Source organism: Eurosta solidaginis, chromosome 2, assembly GCF_040869045.1.
Source record: "Eurosta solidaginis isolate ZX-2024a chromosome 2, ASM4086904v1, whole genome shotgun sequence".
Lineage (NCBI taxonomy): Eukaryota > Metazoa > Arthropoda > Insecta > Diptera > Tephritidae > Eurosta > Eurosta solidaginis.
The window spans coordinates 80,063,640-80,085,185 of NC_090320.1; the positions used below are offsets into that span (position 1 = coordinate 80,063,640).

Sequence of the window (21,546 nt, forward strand, 5' to 3'; positions counted from 1 at the left end):
GCTGTGATTTGATGTGATGTGATATGATGCCCTCTCTTAGGATGCGTTTAGAGTTGAGTGTTCGAAGATGGTCTTTCACCTGTTAAACGCGTTGGTTGTGTTTGTGCTTACCGTGTATTGATTTTTGGATGTTGCTTTTACTATTTCCGTGTTTGAATGTTTCGTATCAGAACGTATGTAGAAATGTGGTCGTGGGGTTTTTGAGTGTTGCATGGTTATTGCTGGTGTGTTTGTGTGGATGTCGCTGGTGTGTTTGTGATCGGCAGGTGTGGTTGCTGGTCGAATGTTTCGTGGTTAAGGTTAGGCGTGTATTTCTGAGGTTGTGGTTTTGAATGTGGATCTGCGGTGTAGTAGCTTATCTATGTTTCGGTGGTTGGTTGCAAATGCGTGTGGTTGTGAATATGGATGTATGCAATCTTTTGGTGTGGATGCGATCTTTCTTACTTTTTTTTTTTGTGGTTTGGACGAATGAGAGTGTTTTATGTAGTACTGGTGGCTTACGTGTACGGTGTGGTTTGTTGTAGCTTTTGGTGTTTGTGACTCGGTGTGGTGTCTGTTGCTGGCTGTGACGCGGTGTGGTTTGTAGTTGGTGTTCGGGTGCCTCGCACCGTTGCTTTAAGCGAGTCTTCTTGTGGTGATGGTGATTCTGCAAAGAAAACCAAACAATAAAAATATAAAGCTGGGTATCACGTCGTGTAAAGCATTTATAGGCCATTTTGTCCGGCGAACTTAAATGTTTTTCTGTCCAAAAATAAATCAATTTTCTCTCAAAATCATTTTCCTTTACAGAGCAGACAAACTATGAAGTTCACTTGAGAAAATGGCACTAAATTCAATATCACTTGTGGGCTAGTCACTAAGGTAGATGTATTTACTTACCGTTGGTGGATTTTGGTGCCTAGCACCGACGATGGTGGTTAGTTTCCTTTGGAGATTCCTTCAATAGAAACTATAGGATGAAAAAAAAACGGGGTTAGAGAAATTATGCGGGTGTTAATGGAGGTTATGGACATGGGACTACAGTAAGGGCTTTGGGTATACGGAAATGGTGGTGGTACTTACCGTTGCTGGTGGTGCTGGATCTGGTGGTGGAAGGAATACTATTTCTCTTTTGGATGCGGTACTTTTCACCGAACCGGTAGCTTACGGTTTCGCACTTTGAAACCTTATCACTTTATACAGTTTTTATTTTTTTTATTTAATTTTTGTTTCTTTTTTCACTTTCACTGCACTCGCGTTGTGGGCACCGTATTCAAAACTTTGTGATAGAGAAGAACGGGATGGTGGCCCTTTTATAGACAACTTTTTCCTGTTGCCACTACCGTTTTCGGTTTACTGTCAACCCACTTTAGCCCAAAGTCACTCAAAGTTCCTGGAAGGCTTCCAACATGTTAGCTACAACGATTGGTTCTATATTCACACACATACACACATAATACGCAGTTGCTTTTCAGACAATTGGCATAGTTATTTGAAGAGAAAGTGGTGCGCGTGCGTGTAGGCGCACAGGGGCGTAGGTTGTTAAAAGGCTGTCGTTACAGGCTCGCATCCGCCGATGATTCCCGCGTCATGGAGCGTGTGCGTAAGAAAAGTTCATAACGCAGCCGCTGATTCCTTTCATCTCTGGCCCAACGTGTGGCCTCGACCTACTCCCAATGCCGGGCTTCACAGAGTTGTACCGTTTACGCTAATATTAGGACATATAGACAGCTATTCTACTATTAAAATCACTGGGTCTTGACACTACTTATCTAAGGTATCACTGGTAAGGAAACTCTAAGTCTATATTGCAAGTTAGCCTAAATCTATATCACCGATTAATCTAAACCTATATCACAAGTTAATCTTATTCTATATCACAGATTAATGTTGTTAGGCGATAGTGTCCATCGTCGGTGGTAAAAAAGGCAAAATTTAAATGTATAAATACTAAAATAATCACGCAAATAAATAAATAAATAAATAAATGAATAAATGAATCAATCAATAAATAAACAAAATGGTTAATAAATACATGGTCAAGTCGGATACTTAGTCAGAGTGTGTTATTGGTCTAGAGAATTTCTACCGTAGTTAACAATAAATAACATAAAACATGATTTGAGCACAAGCTACACTTTACATTAGTTACAAGGACTACATAGAACATATATCTTAAGCCGCGAAAAGATCCTTTCCGTGGTATACCCCGATTGCTTTGCCGCTAGTATCTCCTAACTCGTACATCGAGTTGCCAATGACCCTAATTACGGTGCAATTAACTTGTTTTGGTGCGAGTTTTGCGTTAAAATTGTCTGCTTTTGAATTTTGTTTAAAATTGCGGCGGTATACTGTTTGCCCTACTTTAAAAACAACTTCTCTGCTTCTGAGGTCATACGTTCTTTTACTTCTTTCGTGTGCCAATTTGAGTTCCTTCATGATCTTTTCCCTGAGCATGTGCATCTTATATTCTGTTGTCTCTACTTCGACGTCAGTATCTTTCAGGGCACTGAATTTCCTGCAAAATTCGTATGACGCGCCGTGTTGCATTATCGGGATTCCAAACACAGCTGCATATGGCGACGTACTTATTGCCGTATGTACGACACTGCGAAGGGCAAATGCTGCGTCGCTTACAGCTCTATCCCAATTCTTTTGGTTTCCTTTAATGTATGACCGGATGATTTGCGGCACGGAGCGGTTAACACTCCCTGTGGCATTCCCTTGTGGCGAGTAAAATGCTGTCTTTATATGCGTCGTACCATACTTCTTCAAGAATGAAGTAAATATATCTGACGTAAATTGCTTTCCGTTGTCTGAATGCACATACTCAGGTACTCCGAAAATATGGAACACGTCTCTCTCTAAATATTTCACGACTCCGGCAGAGGTGGCTTTTCGCATTTGCTTCAGGAAGACAAATTTTGAAAAATGATCTAAACATACAAATATATAAACATTACCATCACAAGTACGTGGGTATGGACCCATGAAATCGACGAACAAACGTTGAAAAGGCCTTTCAGTGAGGTGCTGCTTTCGCATGTTTGGTTTGTGGAAGGCGTTTTGTGTTTGGTTGCCTTTACATATTTCGCATGCTTTAACGAGTGTGTGTACGTCTGTAACCATACCGCGCCAATAATATCTTTCTCGGATACGTGATATGGTTTTGTGAACTCCACCGTGTCCAGCTGAAGGCGATCCATGTGCTGTTTCTAACAAACCCCTTCGCAGCTCAGTTGGAGCCCAGAGTTTCTAGGCATGGCCTTCCTGTAACTCGTCTCCCCTGTTGAATTGTGTTCGTCTGTACACGTAGCCGTCTGAAACGCAAAGTTCCGGTAGTCTGTCTTTATTCTCCGTTATCGTCTTCTGCAGTTCGACCTATTCAGTCGAATTAAAGGCTTCTGAGTTAATGTCGATGTCCAGTCTTCTGTCTAACGTCGATTTCATCCATGTCCTTTCGTGAAAGAGCATCAGGCACCACGTTTTGGGTCCCCTTACGGTGTTCTATCTTGAAATCATATGACTGTAGTTTTAGGCTCCATCTAGCCAATCGACCTGAAAGATCTTTTCGACCCATGAGCCACTTCAAGCTAGCGTAATCTGTTATCACCATAAAAGGTAGACCCTCCACGTATGGCCTGAACCTCTTTATGCTGATTACAGCAGCGTAACATTCCAGTTCCGTAATACTGTAGTTGCGTTGCACTTTGTTTAGTTTAGCTGACACATACGCTATCGGTCGTTCGTTGTTTTCGTCATCCAGTTGGAATAGTACTCCACCCACCCCGTCTGTCGACGCGTCACACTGTATATAAAAATGTCTGTTGAAGTCCGGGTGAGTCAGTACAGGTGCCGATATCAGGCTTTGTTTTAGGCTGTTAAACGCCGCCTTTGCATCCTCCGTCATTGCAAACTTTTTCGTCAGTCTGTCGTGTAGTGGTGCAGCAATCGTGGCATAGTCCTGTATAAATCGTCTATACCATCCCGTCATCCCCAGGAACCTTCTAAGGTATTTCGGAGTTCGTGGCTCCGGAAAGTCCCGCACCGCCGCTATTTTACTATCGTCTGTACGGATGCATTCGTCCCCGACCACGTATCCGAGATAGCGCACTTCCTTGTAACAAAATTTGCTCTTCTCAACGTTGATCGTCAATTTCGCATCACGAAGACACTTAGCTACAACAGATAACAAATATAAATGGGACGAAAAATCTTCTGAACAAACAAGTAAATCGTCTAGATACACAAACATTGATTCACGAAGGGAAGCGGGTATCACCTTGTCCAGTAGTCGGCACGTGCGCTGTGCAGCGTTGCACAGCCCGAAGGGCATTACCGTAAATGGTACAAGGGTCTACCAGGTACCGTGAAAGCCGTCTTTTCTCTTGACCTTTTCTCTAATGCCAAAACGCGTCTTTTAAGTCGATAGCAGATATATAGCGAGTGTTTTGTAGTCGGCTTAAAATACCATCAATATGTGGGAGTGGATAGGCATCTTTAATGGTGCGTTCATTAACTTTTCGGGCATCGAGGCACAGGGATTACGAGGGAAACAGGTGAGTTCCAGCAGCTGTTGCTCTCTTCTATTACTCCCATCTCTAGCAGGAAAAGGGAACTCCACCCGGTTATCGGAGTCAAAGTGGAGTTCAAGGTTGTTCATGCCTCATGAACAAGAGAGGTGGGATGACTCCACCTGACACGGACGGTCTTCTCCCGCTTACTCTTTCTTTTCTTTCTCTTTATCTTTCACAGGTCCCTATATTCTTCTCATCTAGGCATGATATCTACAATTTTGTTTTTGTGACTGTGGGTCGAGTAAGGTGGCAAGAACCTCAACGCCGACGAGCCTCAGCCGGGCTACCACCATGCCTAACCGCCGCCCTTCTCGCCCCGGACCAAGCAGTTACATTACAAGTCTTACAACCTTAGACTAACAAAGTTGCTTGTATCATTAAAACGAGATTACTGTAGACTCATGTCAGGTGTTCTGACTTGGCACTGCCTTCTGGCGTCACATGCCTTTAAATTAGGATTGGTCAGTGGGGGTTGGAGGAGGAAACGATCGGGCACGTTCCGTGCTCGTGCCCTGTACTTGCCAGGCTAAGACTCCAGCTATTAGGTGTGATACGGCTGTCAGATCTAGAAGCAGAAAGTGGCTTTAGTCCTAGGAAGCTTCTAGTATTTGCCAAGAGGACGGAGTTATTTTATAATATAGGTCCTGTTTTTGTTTTCAGTTTGGTCGTTGAAAACAAACTTCTGGTAACACTGCGGACTCAATCAGTCTATGTGAGGTCCTCATGGACCGGTCAGTTCAACCTAACTTAACCTACGCTATAATAACTTCACTATTTTCTGTCATTTACTTGAAACTTATTTATCTTTGTATTGCCTAATTGTCGTATTCCATATACACCAATTTAAATCGAAATATGCATGTGTACATAAGAACGTAAATATGTACTTATAACTTTAAATTTCTTATGTATTAATCTTTTGTTAACTACAGCATTTTCATTGATTTTGAGTTAAATTTGCTAAGTCCTAGCCAACGACTATACTGGGTTATCGGAAAGTTTCTTAAAACTCGAAAAAAAAATTGCATGTTCGGAGGTTTTTAGAATTTTTAAAATTCCTGGATCAGCTAGCAAATTTTTTTCTGTTATGTTAACGTATCTTTGGGTTGCGGTGTGAGTTCCAAGATTCAAGACTTCAATTTGGCAAGGAAATTAGAGGAAAAATAATAAACAAAATTAATATAAAGGAGGTAAGAACGTTGGAAAAGTGCCAAAGAGTGGAAAAAGTGGTTTTACTTGCAAAGTGTGAATATTGAGCAGATTTAAACGTCAGTTTCGCGCATGGCTCAACTGTATGGTTGGATCATCTCATCAGCTGATTTTTTTTTTAATTTCACTAGAGTAGGAACTGTAAAAAGAAGAAGGCAAACTCAAAATGAAACTAAAACATTGAACACATTTTCTTACAAACACACAAAAATTTCAAATTTTTATGTTTTCATTTCATTGCATTCGCCTAATTCCAACACGCACACTTTGGCAGTCTGAACAAAGGTATGTTGTTGCTGTAGAGACGAGCAGCCAGCTATCAAATAACTATTGTGTAAGCTAAATTGAGTTGTACCAACACCACTCAATTTAAATCGAGGGTTGGATTTTCTATAAGGTGCCACGATTTTCAAACTTTTGTTGATTTGTAGGGGTACGGGGTCCTAAAAATAACAAAATTATCATCCGCAACTCTAGGAAACTCTTAGTTTATGAAATATACCGTGTGAAGCCGGTCCTATCATCTTATACACTTAACGGCGACCCCTTGGAGCGGATATCTATTGTTACTGATCTAGGAGTTATTTTTGATCCGAAATTAAGTTTTACCACACATATTTCAACCGCTATAAACAAAGCAACTGGTGTATTAGGTTTTATCAAACGTTGGGCTAAAGAGTTTGATGACCCTTATTTCACAAAGATCCTTTATACCTCGCTGGTACGTCCTATTCTCGAGTACTGTTCATGTGTCTGGTCTCCGATCTATCAAATCCATGTTGATCGGATTGAGTCGGTCCAGAGACGGTTTTTAATTTTTGCATTACGAGGTCTCAACTGGGAATCAAGTACTCATCTTCCACCATACAGGAATAGACTTCTTCTAATTAATTTGCCATCTCTAGAGAATCGTAGAGTATTACTTGGCGTTATGTTCATTCACAAGCTCATCATTGGTGTGATTGACTCCCCTGACCTAATCAGTCAACTAAATTTTGCGGTTCCTACTAGAGCGTCCAGGCATTTTGTGCCTTTTCATTTACCTCTATGCCGGCAAAATTTTGCTAGAAACAGTCCCCTGCGCCATTGGTGCTCGCGGTACAATGATTTGTATAACTGCATTGGCTTTGAATGTTCGTTTGCTGCTTTACATACTGCTATACTCTTATGTTTAGCCTGATATTTTAATTTTATTTTTTCTTATACAATGCGATGTCAAATGATTATAACATACAAATTTTCTATGTACCTTTTTTGAATTTTTTAATTTTAAGAATGGCTCTGTATTTTACATATATATCTGTCTATTACAATAATTAGTCGACCGCTTTGTGTTTGCGTCGACTTTAAATAAATAAATAAATAAAAATAAAATAAATAAAATAAAAAATAAGCTTTTTAATTTCCAAATTTAGTAAAATTTCAACTTAAGTCCTTTAAAAGGTTATAATCAGCTGTTCGATGCGGCCCCCTTGTATCGTTCCGCCATGCAGACAATGACATTTGCTTTGAAAACTAAGAAGCGGAACGCTGCCAACAGAGTTGCATTGCGCTTTTGACTTCATTAGGCATTCGATTAGCTACTAATGAAATAATAATAGATTCGAATTTTGTAGGGAAGATTGAGCTCAATAAGCGTCTTAATGTAGAAAACTGCCTTTATTATTCAATAAGCCGTCTGTGTGAAAACAGTATAAGATTGGGTTGAACGCATCTACATGATAAAGTTGACTGTGACGCGGCCGTCATGAGCATAAGAAATTGCATTGTGTCGCGGTCATAAGACCACACGAGATTTTGACAATCTGAACATAAATATTTTATTGATGTAGCGATAAGTTGTATCATGATTGAAATGTATCACTTTCCAAATAGATTTTCGGGATTTTTCTAATCGGGCAAGAGAACATTAAAAAAATGACAACTGAGGATGGGCAGGCAAGGAAGAATTACTGATTTAGCCTGAATTAATTGTCTTATAAGTTGAAAGGAAAATTTGTTAGAGTTGAATTTTATTAAGTGAATATATCGCACAAGTATCAAGAATATTGCTTGTACAGTTCTGCCTCAAGGTTTGTGGCTTCTAGCCAAGACTGATGCAAATAGCAACACTGATTCATTTAAAAACGTTGTATTTAGCAGAATAGAAACTTGTAAAGGACTTTCGGCAATAAAATAAAGCAATGGAAGCGCCCTGCTCTTTTCATCCTTGCGATGAGGCTGTGATTGCTACTAATGATGATGCCAGCGACTGCAAGCGCTGCGCTGTTCGATTGGGATATTGGAAGGATGATTATATTGGTTATTTTATACGTAATCAGGATCGTAAAGCGCCTGAAATAAATCGTGGTTATTTTGCTCGAGTAAAAGGTGTGGAAATGTGTATTGAAAAGTTCTTGAAGGTAGGTAAAGCTAATATATGTAAATCTGTAAAGCATTTCCTACCGAGAGTGAGATTTGAATTCGCGATCCTGCTATGTTCGACCTACTCACATACAGTTTCAAGGGATTGCTAAGCGCATAAAAGCTTGACAGCTTCCGCAATCCAATTGTCAACATACAAATATGAAACTATCATACACATATATAGCAGCCGATGTTCTGGCCACTCAAGCTCCGCTAGGAACTATGGGGTGGTCTAATCAGTCTTTCCCGAGATGTTCGGGCTAGTCCCCTTATTTTGCTTTTTACCACAACGTACGGGATCTATATCCGGCAAAGGACCATCAACCTTAATGGCACTCCCCATTCTTAACTGCTGAACAATCAGTTTCTGCTGAAAATCCAGAAACCTGAGCATCCCAAAATAAATCTGATTGAAGACGCCCCGCCTCCCAGGGACATAAGAAGTCAACTGTTGTTGTAGCAATGCTCATACAATACAACAACAACAACAACAACATAAGAAGTCAACTCGCCAAGCATTATGAGAAAATACGGCAAGTTAGAGCTCAGCCGTATGTAGAAAAAAAAAACACAAAGATGTCCTTAGAGATATCAAAAAAAAAAAAAAAAAACAGAGCTTCGAATTTCTATGCTATTAATTGCACGGAACGCTGTTTTTAAAGACAAATACATAAACTCGCAGTAGAGGTAAGCAAACTCCTCAGGGAGGCGTACGCCACTCTAGCTCAATCTGGATACTGAAACGGGTTCAACTATTACCTATCCAGAATCATCCCCCGTACACATAAAATGTGTCTTGTTTGCAACGTGTCCCCACATGACACCAACCATCTTTTGCAATTGCAATGTGGAACCAACACCTCTAACACCCTTTCTCTCTGGTCCACCGCTGCTGAAACTGCGAGCTTCCTTGGACTCGCGTTAGAGGATATTGATGACAATTTGCGAGCAGTCGCACCTATTGGATTGGGCACTCCTACAATAACAACAATTTTACATTTTGCGCATTGCAATTGTAGAAGCGTGATTGGAATACTAAAAAATAAAGCCGCATTTTTATAAACGCGCCCGAAGACCGCCAATGTGGAAAGGTGTTCGCGCAAAAATACTGTGGATCCCACCACCGATTTCGGTTTTGAACGACGCGAAATATGATACCCGATATTTTTGGACGCGTATTAGCAGTCGACCGCCAGACTTTTACCGACATTCGTTATTTCGGACCAATTATTGCTTTTTTTTCCTTTTCATTCACTGGATTGCATTCCTTTGATTGCAGTACTAAAAAAAATTTCGTAATCCTTTGCATAATAATAACTACATTGATATCTGTGTTATAGCGATAAAGACAACCCCCGAAGGTTTGAGGAGTGGCGGTAATATATACACAGCGCAACGAAACTTCTTAATTCATGCAGGTTCTGTGGTCGTAGCCAATTCTTTACTGCTTCTATCTTTTCATTCGCGGTGGTGCAGATGTCCTCCGTTGTTATTTTATGACCCAAGTAACTTACTTCCTTCTTAAATAGTAAACACTTTTTGGTACTTAACTTGACACCGGCACCGGCTATTCTCTGGAAAACTTGCTCCAAGTTCTTAAGAAGTTCTTTCCGAATACGACGGTGTCGTCTAGATTCACCAAGCATATTTTCCAATGTAATCCTTTCAATACCTGATCCATGACTCTTTCAAAAGAAGCCACTTTTCAAGTCAAGAGTGGAAAATAGTGGTGGGATTATTTTCGAATTATATTCGAATAAACGTTATTCAATTAAACGAATAAATTTATTCCGTTATTCGAATAAACGAATAAATTTATTCGTTTCAAATAATCCGAATAATATCTATTCCGGATAGAACTATCCGGATAGTGCGCACTATCCGGATACTTCGAATAGTAAAATAAAAGACATTGCGTTTATGTTACGCTCATCGCTTGTGCAGATGAGCATGCACATATGTTTATACGTACATATATTTATGTGTGTATAGATGCATATGTATATGCATATATTTTTGTTTGTTTGGGGTTGCTTTGTTAATATTCATGTATTTAGTTACATATATTTACGTAACCAAAGTTGTGCTTGAGGCTTAAGCTAGAAATAGTTATCGGGGTCGTTTACAACTGTACTGATCATAGAACTTAGTTTATTAGTAAACAGGTGTAGAAATGGTAATATGGTAGGGATTTTTGTTTCCCATATACATACATATATACATATATATGTATGTATGTAAGTTGTATGGAAAATTTTTGTTTTGATATATTTTGGTTTGTATAAACATCTAATTGGTCACCATTAAAAAAATAAGTTTACATGTCATTGTCAACATTTTTTGCGAAGTCTGATGGATCAAAAGTTATTTAAATTAAATTCAAAGGAATCTGCAAGAATACAACATGTACATATGTTAGAATATGCTTATATGCATATTTGGGTATTTATATTACAGCTTTAACGCGTTCAAGGACAATCAAAATTTTAAGGAGCGGCTAAAACAGACAGACAGTCGTTTTTGAAACTAGTCACTAATTCCACCAGAATTTTGTTATGTTTAAAATGGATTGCTTCGAACTTTATTTTAGAAAAAAGTCCAAAGTTTTCATTAAGTTAACATTGACCTTAAATAACTTTTGATCCATTAGACTTCGCAAAAAATGTTGACAATGACATGTAAACTTTTTTTTTTTTTAATGGTGACCAATTAGATGTTTATACAAACCAAAAGATATCAAAACAAACATTTTCCATACAACTTACATACATACATATGTATATATCTATGTATATGGGAAACAAAAATCCCTACCATATTACCATTTCCACACCTGTTTACTAATAAACAAAGTTCTATGATCAGTACAGTTGTAAACGACCCCGATAACTATTTCTAGTTTAAGCCTCAAGCACAACTTTAGTTACGTAAATATATATAACTAAATAAATGAATATTAACAAAGCAACCCCGAACAAACAAAAATATTTGCATATATGCATCTATACACACATAAATATATGTACGTATAAATATATGTGCATGCTCATCTGCACAAGCGATGAGCGTAACATAAACGCAATGTCTTTTATTTTACTATTCAAAGTATCCGGATAGTGCGCACTATCCGGATAGGACTATCCGAATAAGCGAATAAAAAATCCGAATAAATATTATTCGGAGTACGAATACCTGGCGGATAAAAGAGTATTATTCGGATAATTTTTATTCGGATAGTCCCACCCCTAGTGGAAAACTATTTCGTACCTGATAGCGAGTCTAGAGTGTCGTCAATTCTTGGCAATGGGTAGCTATCTTTTTTCGTAACGTCATTCAACTTCCGGTAGTCCACGCAAAACCTCATTTTTCATCCTTCTTCTTCACAAGTACCACCGGTGAGCTCCATGGACTAGCTGATGGTTCGATTACGTCGCTGTCACTCATTTCTTGTATGATTTAACTTCTCGCTTCGCCAGTGGAACACTACGAGGAGCTTGACGGATCGGCCTCGCATCTCCAGTGTCAATTAAATGTTTCGCAACTGGTGCGCCCTGGGTTTGGAACCATCCTGGTCAAATATGTTCGCGTACTTTAGGAGTTGTTTTGCCTTACTTTGATAGTCTTCCTCTAGCCCCTCCGTCCATGCCGTGATGTCATTTGAAAGATCAGTCTTACTAGATAAAACGTGTTCCTGGATCTGTTCACAGTTAATAACAACTTCAGCCACATGGCATTTTCCTAATATAGCTCCTTTAGTAAGTTTGAGTGGTGATTTGAACTCATTGAGTACTCTTACCGAATAACGTAGGTCCGTCAAGCTGGACGTCCAGCTAGACCCCCTCCCCCTCATAAGCACTCGGTCAAACAAAAAAACTTAAATGTGTGTCCTATTTATGTGCTCCAACATAAGCTACGGTCTGTCCAGAAAAACAAACGGGGGCAAGGGGGAGCGGTGGCATATAACCCCAGACGGCAAAATCGAAACGGGATAGTTGCAGAATTTTGTGCTATTTATGGGCTCAATAGTTCCAAAAACGATTCGTTTTTTTTGACAACTTTTAATGTTTTTTTTTAAAACATCAAACGTGGGCGGTCCAGCTGGACGTCTAGCACTAGGCCAAACAAAAAAATTTAAATGTGGGAATTATGTGATATTTATGTGCTCCTACATAAGCTACGGTCTGTCCAGAAAAACAAAAGGGAGGCAAGGGGGAGCGAGGGCATATAACCCCAGACGGCAAAATCGAAACGGGATAGGTGCAGATTTTTATGTTATTTACCGGCTCAATAGTTCCAAAAACGATTCGTTTTTTGACAACTTTTAATGTTTTTTTAAAACATCAAAAGTGGGGGGGGGGGAGGGGGTCCAGCTAGACCCCCTCATAAGCACTAGGCCAAACAAAACAATTTAAATGTGCTATTTATGTGCTCAATAGTGCCAAAAAGAATATTGAGCACATAAATAGCACATTTAAATTGTTTTGTTAGGTTAGGTTAGGTTAGGTTGCAAGGGCTGAGCTGAACACTATGGTAACAGTTCACTACTTAGGCCACCAATGGGCCCATTGTAATACCCTGTACGGTCTCAAAAGAGGACCCCTACCCTGCCTAAAGCGGGTCAAACCACCTCGTGGAAATTATAAATTTTGCCAGAGCCTTTACTTCATAGCAAGAGACCTCAGCTAGGTCATGTAGAAAAGGTTTACCGAGGATAGCCATCCTACGCCTACTAAGCGCTGGGCAGTGACAGAGAAGGTGCTGGACGCTCTCTTCCTCCTCTGTACATCTGCAGCTGCGACAAAAGTTGAAGGTCGCTACCCCCATTCTAGCACCGTGCGTGCCTATTAAGCAATGCCCTGTTAGAACCCTTATCAGGGACGATAGAGCTGATTTGTTTAGAGTCAGAAGCGCTTCTGTGCGCCCCTTGTCATATGAGGGCCAGGTTTGCCTGGATGTCTCACACGAAGATATGACTGACCATAGTCCATTTGCGATTCTTAAAGTGCTTGTGCTCACACGAAGCCTAAAAGTGGCCATGGGTATGCCTACCGAATCATTTCCCTGAAGGATATGGTCGGTGGTGCCCCTTCTGGCCAGCTCGTGTGCTCTGCAATTGCCTTCGATATCACTGTGCCCAGGTACCCATATAAGGCTGATACTGAAGTGCTGAGCCATCTCGTTGAGAGATCTGCGGCATTCAGTGACCGACTTTGCATTGTCGACGAATGAGTCCAGGGCCTTTAATGCGGCCTGGCTGTCTGAGAAAATAAACACCCGTTTACCATCCTTAGGCATAGACCCGAGATAGTTCACAGCCCTGTGTATTGCCAGCATTTCCGCTTGGTAAACACTACAGTGATCCGGTAGGCGAAAAGAGACCTCTATACCCAGATCCGGCGAAAAAAGGCCTGCTCCCACCTTCCCGTCAAGCTTAGAACCATCCGTGAATATGTTGATGGCACCCGATACCGTATGTTGTCTGGTATTTCAGTCCTGTCGCGATGGTATATATATACTGTAATTTTTAACGAAGACGTTATTTGGCGTGCAGTAGTCAGTGCGCGCCGGTATTGGGACTGGGGCGCTCGTGCCCAGGATTGTCGCGTGTCCACCAGATCCGTTTGACCAGAGACCTGTTTCCCTTATGCGTAGAGCGGCGATGACCGCTATTTCCTTCGCCACCAAGTCAAGAGGTGGAAGGTATAGCATTGTGTTAAGTGCTTCAGATGGAGTGGAGCCCCGGTGATGCAGAGTTCCGAACTCCGTTGCACCTTTTGAAGCGTCTTAAGATAGGTAGTTTTAGCTAGTGCAGGCCACCAGACCAAGGCACCATAAAGAAGAATCGGGCGCACAATGGCTGTATAAATCCAGTATGTCACCTTGGGGGAGAATCCCCAGGAGGTGCCAATAGCCCTCTTGCCTGTGGCTGTGGCCCAGTGCGAGATTTTGGATAGTGCCCCTTCCATTAGGTTGCAAAGAGTTTGCGGAAATTTCCCCCGCATGGTGACGCAGATGTCATCTGCATACGCGATCACTTGGTGACCTTCCGATTCCATGAGGCGGAGTAGTTGGTTGACGGTAACCACCCAAAGTAGCGGAGAGAGAACACCTCCCTGCGGAGTCCCTCTGCCGACCGGTCTGCGGATCACACATCCACCTAGCTCAGTTTTAATCTGCCTTCGCGTAAGCAGATTGTATATAAACTCCACCAGGCACGCGTCCACCCCCAGATCGGTCAGCGCCGAGGTGATGGACTCAGGGAGAACGTTGTTGAAAGCACCCGCTATATCTAGGAATGCCACCAATGTGTATTCCTTGAGGTCTAGCGACCTTTCGATAGCGGATACCAGTGAGTGCAAGGCCGTGTCAGTTGACCTGCCCTTAGTATAGGCATGCTGTGCCCTGCGAAAGAAGCGACGGCTCCATCCTCCTCCTGATGTGATCCTCTAGAAGTCTTTCAAGTGCTTTAAGCAGAAAAGAAGATAGGCTTTTAGGCCTATAATCATTTGGTTTAGAGTGGGAGGGTTTCCCTGCCTTGGGAATAAATACCACGTTGACTTCCCTCCACGATACTGGTACGTAATTTAGCCTAAGACAACCTATAAACATCCCTTTAATCCAGGGCCTTATAAGTTCGGCAGTATACTGGAGCTGAGCCGGAAAGATTCCATCCGGCCCCGCCGATTTGTAGGGCTTGACGGTCTGTAACGCCCAATCTATCCTTTTATCGTCTGTGATTTCGCTTATAAGCTGATCATTAGGTGACCCTCCGCTGACAAAACTTGAAGACACGCCCATTCCTGCTGGGAAGTGCGTATCCATTAGCAGGTTTATGGTTTCAGCGCTGGAGTCCGTCCAGTGCCCATCCGGCTTTTGGACGTAACTTAGCTGAGTTGGAGATTTTGATAGCACCTTCCTTAACCGAGAGGCCGCGGATGCGGATTCAATCCTGCCGCAGAAATCCCTCCAGGAGGACCGCTTTCCATTCCGGATTGCTTTTTTATATATATTTGTCTTCGCTTTATAAGCAGCCCATGAGGATTCATGTCCATCATGCTTTGCTTTATTGAAGGCCGCCCTACATGACTTTCTAAGTTTATCAAGATCAGCCGACCACCATGGTGGTTTGTGTGTTTCCAAAACCTTTTTAGCCGGGCAAGCCCTATCTAAATCATTCCTACAATTTTGACTGAAATTGTTTACAAACAAGTCCAGCTCCTCCTCGCTTTCTGGGACTCGTACCTCCTCAGATAGCTTTTTACCTACAATCTTCTTATAGTAGCCCCAGTTAGTTCTTCTAATGTTTTGTATATACTTAGGACTTGCGTGCGCCTGCGATATAGAAAAACTTATATATCTATGGTCAGAAAAGGAGTGCTCCTTTAGAACCCTCCAAGAAACGATAAGGTCAATGAAAGAGTCTGCGGCCAGTGTTATGTCAAGGACCTCTTTGCAGTTCCTCGTAATGAAAGTGGGATCATTTCCCCTATTACATATACTCAGGTTAGTGCCTAACAGATAGTTGAATAGAGACTCACCTCGGTCATATGTGTCTCTGCTGCCCCACTGGGCGTGATGTGCATTGGCGTCGCCTCCGAGCAACATAAAATCGTTTCGTGGATTTGCCGCTCTCACGAACTCCTTGAAATTATCCGGTGGTAATGAGCCTTGGTGATCGTGCGCTAGGTAGAAGGAGGCGAGTTTAAAGCTCCTCCCTAGCCCCTAGACGATGACCGCTGTCAAATCCCCATCGCTATAGTTGGGTATAAGAAAAACATTAAGAGTAGACTTAGCCAGTATACATGTGCGAGGCTTACCCTTTTCCTGAGCGCTATAAAGCTTATACGCTGGTGTCCGCAGGCCACAGATCCTATTGCCAGTGATCCACGGCTCCTGGACTAGAACGATGTCTACCACACCTGAAGACAGGTGCAGTAGGAGTGCAGCTGATGCTGCTTTGCAGTGATGCAGGTTTATTTGGAGGACCCGGATCACTGCTTCTTTTTGCTCTCCCCCTTGAGCGTCGCGTCGGAATCGCCATCCTCCAGAAGCTGACCCTCAGAGTATAACCCTCTGAGAGCCAAGCTTCCGCTCGAACTTGCCGAAGCATAGCCCCCAGCTTCTTCGCCCTCGTCTACCTCCATCTCGTCTTCACTGGGGGGAGTTCAGCTACCTCCGCACGAGATGCAAGGATTACCAAGGCTTCGACATCAGCCTTATAAACCTTAAGGCTTATATTTTTGAAGCCGTAGCTTATCCTGAAATCCTGCCTTTTCAACGCCTTGACGCTTGCGCTGTCGAGCAGCAGGACTATCTGCATCGTGGCCCGTTCAGTCTTCTCAACGTTAACCACCTTCCAGTTTTGGGTCGGTAGACCCGGGTTGTACTCCTGGAGAAGTTCCAGGATATCAGCGGGGTCCGTTGGCGTCACTGGAACCCAGGCACGCGCCCTTGGTCGTGAGGGGATATCACACGCCTCCACTACCTTGCGGCGCGCGCCCGGATACACCTCCCCTATCAGCGAAACGGCGGCTTTATAAAGCTTCGCCGACCTGGCGTCGTCACACGCAATTAGTTTTATATTGCCCTGGAACCACCCCGCATCGGTATAAGAAGGCGGCGGACCAGGGTTATCTTTCTTGACCTTAACGGCCACAGTAGCGAGCGCTTCCTCGATCCACTTCCACTGCTGTTTCGGGATCCTGCCATCTTCGCTGCTCTCATCCATCACACCAATGATCTGCCGATCCTTGGCTATTTCGGCGAAAGACCGAGTCCAGCCTCCCTGCACCTTGGCCCTTTTCGGCGCCGTAGGGTTGGCTTCATCTATGGACCGCTGGCGCTTCGAGGCTTCATCGCTCTCGACCCAGTCCGATCTGAACTCCGGCAACATTTGCTTCGCCCAAACAAGATCACGCTGAGCCTTTGCCCAGTCCTCCGCGGAAACTTCCACCTCCCTAACCGGTGAGGAGGCATTCCTACGCAGGATCCGGGCAGCCCCCCACACCCCTGGAGCCCCAAGCAGCCAAACCGCCAGACGCTTGACGCTGAGTGGCAGCCGTGCTGGTGGCTACGGGATGGACAGCAGCCGCCCCAAGGGCCTCCCGGTCGGTGGCCCCTCCCCGAGAGGTACCGGCCTTTGGAGTACCCTGACTGGATTTTACCTCAGCCCTTTCTTGCCTAGGTTTGTCCTTGGCCCTATAGCCGACCCCTCCCCTCGCCCTGAGGCCCCCAGCAGTTGACCCACCAGACGCTTGTCGCTGGGTGGAGGGCTTGCTGGTGGGGCCCAAGGGAGGGGCGGTAGTGGCACTGATGACCTCCCGGTCAGTACCCCCTCCATGAGAGGTACTGGCCATCGGACTGCTCGAACCGGATAAACTCTCGGCCCTTTTCTGCCTATCTGCCGCTGCAGCAGCGAACCTCTGAGGAGTTCTCTCAGTTAATTTTAGGCCCGGCTGAGCCGTAGCCTTAGCGGAGCAAGCTCCTAACGACTTCTTCTTTGGAGAGTCGCCCTCCTTATAATTTTTTAGAATTTTATCCTCCATACTTTATACCCACGAGTAGCGGAGAAGGGGAAAGGTCCACCCGGACAGAGATCCGCGATGTCCGGGTAAGGCTTAATAGCATCGAAGGTCGCCCGGTATTCGATGTACTCCGTTAACGACTGGGCTATTTATGGGCCCCCAGCCAGGCTGATCCTCGGCACGGGTCGTATAACACCTTGATCCAGCCCATTTAAGGAGAGGGGGAGAGAAAAAGGAAAAAGGAAGAAGAAGGGAAAAAAGGGTTTGAGGAGAGTGGGAAGAGAGGTCGCCGCTCGAATTAGCCGCCGAAGCGTTACCAGGTGCCACCACGAGGAGGCTCCGCCCCTACATGAGGGATGGAGGGTGTAAAAACACCTACGAGTCGACGGTTTGGGGTGACGCCGGTGAGTGCAAGGCGCAAAACACCCCCATGAAAGGCACCCATAAAATGTTTTGTTTGGCCTAGTGCTTATGAGGGGGGTCTAGCTGGACCCCCCACTTTTGAAGTTTTAAAAAAATCAATAAAAGTTGTCAAAAAACCGAATTCTTTTTGGCACTATTGAGCACAAAATAGCACATAATTCCCACATTTAAATTTTTTTGTTTGGCCTAGTGCTTACGAGGGGGGGCCGGTCTAGCTGGACCCCCCACTTTTGGTGTTTAAAAAAACATTAAAAGTTGTCAAAAAAAACGAATCGTTTTTGGAACTATTGAGCCCATAAAAATTAAAATTTTTTTGTTTGGCTTAGTGCTTATGAGGGGGGGGCGGTTATAGCTGGAAGTCCAGCACATTAAATTCCAGCTGGACCCCCCACTTTTGTGGTTTAAAAAAACATTAAAAGTTGTCAAAAACCGAATTCTTTTTGGCGCTATTGAGCACAAAATAGCACATAATTCCCACATTTAAATTTTTATACTCAGTTGAGCAGAGCTCACAGAGTTGGTTGTACAGGTATAAAGGAATCGAGATAGAAATAGACTTCCATATATCAAAATCATCAGGATCGAAAAAAAATTTGATTGAGCCATGTCCGTCCGTCCGTCTGTCCGTTAACACGACAATTTGAGTAAATTTTGAGGTATCTTGATGAAATTTGGTATGTAGGTTCCTGAGCACTCATCCCAGATCGCTATTTAAAATGAACGATATCGGACTATAACCACGCCCAATTTTTCGATATCGAAAATTTCGAAAAACCGAAAAAGTGCGATAATTCATTACCAAAGTCGGATAAAGCGATTAATCTTGGTAGGTGAGTTGAACTTATGACGCAAAATAGAAAATTAGTAAGAGTTTGGACAATGGGCGTGGCACCGCCCACTTTTAAAAGAAGGTAATTTAGAAGTTTTGCAAGCTGTAATTTGGCAGTCGTTGAAAATATCATGATGAAATTTGGCAGGAACGTTACTCCTATTACTATATGTATGCTTAATAAAAATTAGCAAAATCGGAGAACGACCACGCCCACTTTTAATAAACATTTTTTTAAAGTCAAATTAAAAAAAAAAAGTTAATATCTTTACAGTATATAACTAAATTATGTCAACATTCAACTCCAGTAATGATATGGTGCAACAAAATACAAAAATAAAAGAAAATTTCAAAATGGGCGTGGCTCCGCCCTTTTTCATTTAATTTGTCTAGGATACTTTTAATGCCATAAGTCGAACAAAAATTTACCAATCCTTGTGAAATTTGGTAGGGGCTTAGATTCTAGGACGATAACTTATTTCTGGGAAAAAGAGCTAAATCGGATGAAGCCACGCCCTATTTTTATACACAGTCGACCGTCTATCCTTCCGCTCAGCCGTTAACACGATAACTTGAGCAAAAATCGATATATCTTTACTAAACTCAGTTCACATACTTATCTGAACCCACTTGGTATTGGTATAAAAAATGGCCGAAATCCGACTATGACCACGCCCACTTTTTCGATATCGAAAATTGTGAAACATGAAAAAAATGCCATAATTCTATATCAAATACGAAAAATGGGATGAAACATGGTAATTGGATTGGTTTATTGACGCAAAATATAACTTTAGAAAAAAACTTTGTAAAATGGGTGTGACGCCTACTATATTAAGTAGAAGAAAATGAAAAAGTTCTGCAGGGCGAAATAAAAAACCCTTGAAATATTGGCAGGAATACTGTTCGTGGTGTTACATATATAAATAAATTAGCGGTATCCAACAGATGATGTTCTGGGTCACACTGGTCCACATTTTGGTCGATATCTGGAAAACGCCTTCACATATACAACTACCACGACTCCCTTTTAAAACTCTCATTAATACTTTTCATTTGATACCCACATCGTAGACACATATTATAGAGTCACCCCTAGTCCACCTTTATGACGATATCTCGAAAAGGCGACCACGTATAGAACTAAGGCCCACTCCCTTTTAAAATACTCATTAACACCTTTCGTTTGATACCCACCTTGTACAAGCGCATTGTAGAGTCACCCCTGGTCCACCTTTATGGCGATATCTAGAAAAGGCGACAACCTATACAACTACCACCACTCCCTTTTAAAACCCTCATTAATACCTTTAATTTAATACCCATATTGTACAAACACATTCTAGAGTCACCCCTGGTCCACCTTTATGGCGATATCTCGAAAAGGCGTCCACCTATAGAACTAAAGCCCACTCCCTTTTAAAATAATCATTAACCTCTTTCATTTGATACCCATATCGTACAAACAAATTCTAGGGTCACCCCTGGCCCACCTTTATGGCGATATCTCGCAACGGCGTCCAGCTATGGAATAAAGGATCACTCCCTTTTAAAATACTCATTAACACCTTTCATTTGATACCCATATCGTACAAACAATTTCTAGGGTCACCCCTGGTCCACCTTTATGGCGATATCTCGCAACGGCGTCCACCTATGGAACTAAGGTTCACTCCCTTTTAAAATTCTCATTAATATCTTTCATTTGATACCCATATCGTACAAACAAATTCTTGTCAACCCTGGTCCACCTTTATGGCGATATCCCTAAATGGCGTCCACCTATAGAAATATGGCCCACTCGCTCATAAAATACTCTTTAATACCTTTCATTTGATACACATGCCATACAAACACATTTCAGGGTTACCCTCGGTTCATTTTCCTACATGGTTATTTGCCCTTATGTTGTCACCATAGCTCTCAACTGAGTATGTAATGTTCGGTTACACCCGAACTTAACCTTCCTTACTTGTTTTGTTTGTACTAGTGCTTATGAGGGGGGGGGGGGGGTCTAGCTAGATGTCCAGCACATTAAATTCCAGCTGGACCCCCCCCCCCCCCCCCCCTACTTTTGAAGTTTTAAAAAAATCATTAAAAGTTGTCAAAAACCCGAATTCTTTTTGGCGCTATTGAGCACAAAATAGCACATAATTCCCACATTTAAATTTTTTTGTTAGGCCTAGTGCTTACGAGGGGGGAGGTCTAGCTGGACCCCCCACTTTTGGTGTTTAAAAAAAACATTAAAAGTTGTCAAAAAAAACGAATCGTTTTTGGAACTATTGAGCCCATAAAAATTAAAATTTTTGTGTTTGGATTAGTGCTTATGAGGGGGGAGGGGGTTATAGCTGGACGTCCTGCACATTAAATTCCAGCTGGACCCCCCACTTTTGTCGTTAAAAAAAAAAACATTAAAAGTTGTCAAAAAACGAATAATAGCACAAAATTCTGCACCTATCCCGTTTCGATTTTGCCGTCTGGGGTTATATGCCCCCGCTCCCCCCTTGCTGACGTCCAGCTGGACCCCACTTTTGAAGTTTTAAAAAAATCATTAAAAATTGTCAAAAAACCGAATTATATTTGGCGCTATTTAGCACAT

At 42.5% G+C, this 21,546-nt stretch overlaps 1 protein-coding gene across 3 annotated transcripts in view; it reads left to right on the plus strand.

Annotated features, from left to right (window-relative positions):
• Positions 1 to 7,596: 7,596 nt before the first annotated feature.
• The window catches only part of LOC137240019 (leucine carboxyl methyltransferase 1), a 160,996-nt gene continuing 147,046 nt past the window's right edge, over positions 7,597 to 21,546 (plus strand). The window contains exons 1-2 of one of the 3 annotated variants that reach the window (XM_067765891.1): positions 7,597 to 7,837; positions 7,905 to 8,167. In XM_067765891.1, the coding sequence (XP_067621992.1) occupies positions 7,949 to 8,167 (219 nt within the window). In that variant the 5' untranslated portion in view covers positions 7,597 to 7,837; positions 7,905 to 7,948. Of the gene's footprint in view, positions 8,168 to 21,546 lie in introns of all 3 variants that reach the window. The other 2 variants (XM_067765890.1, XM_067765889.1) reach the window with 2 other exon arrangements.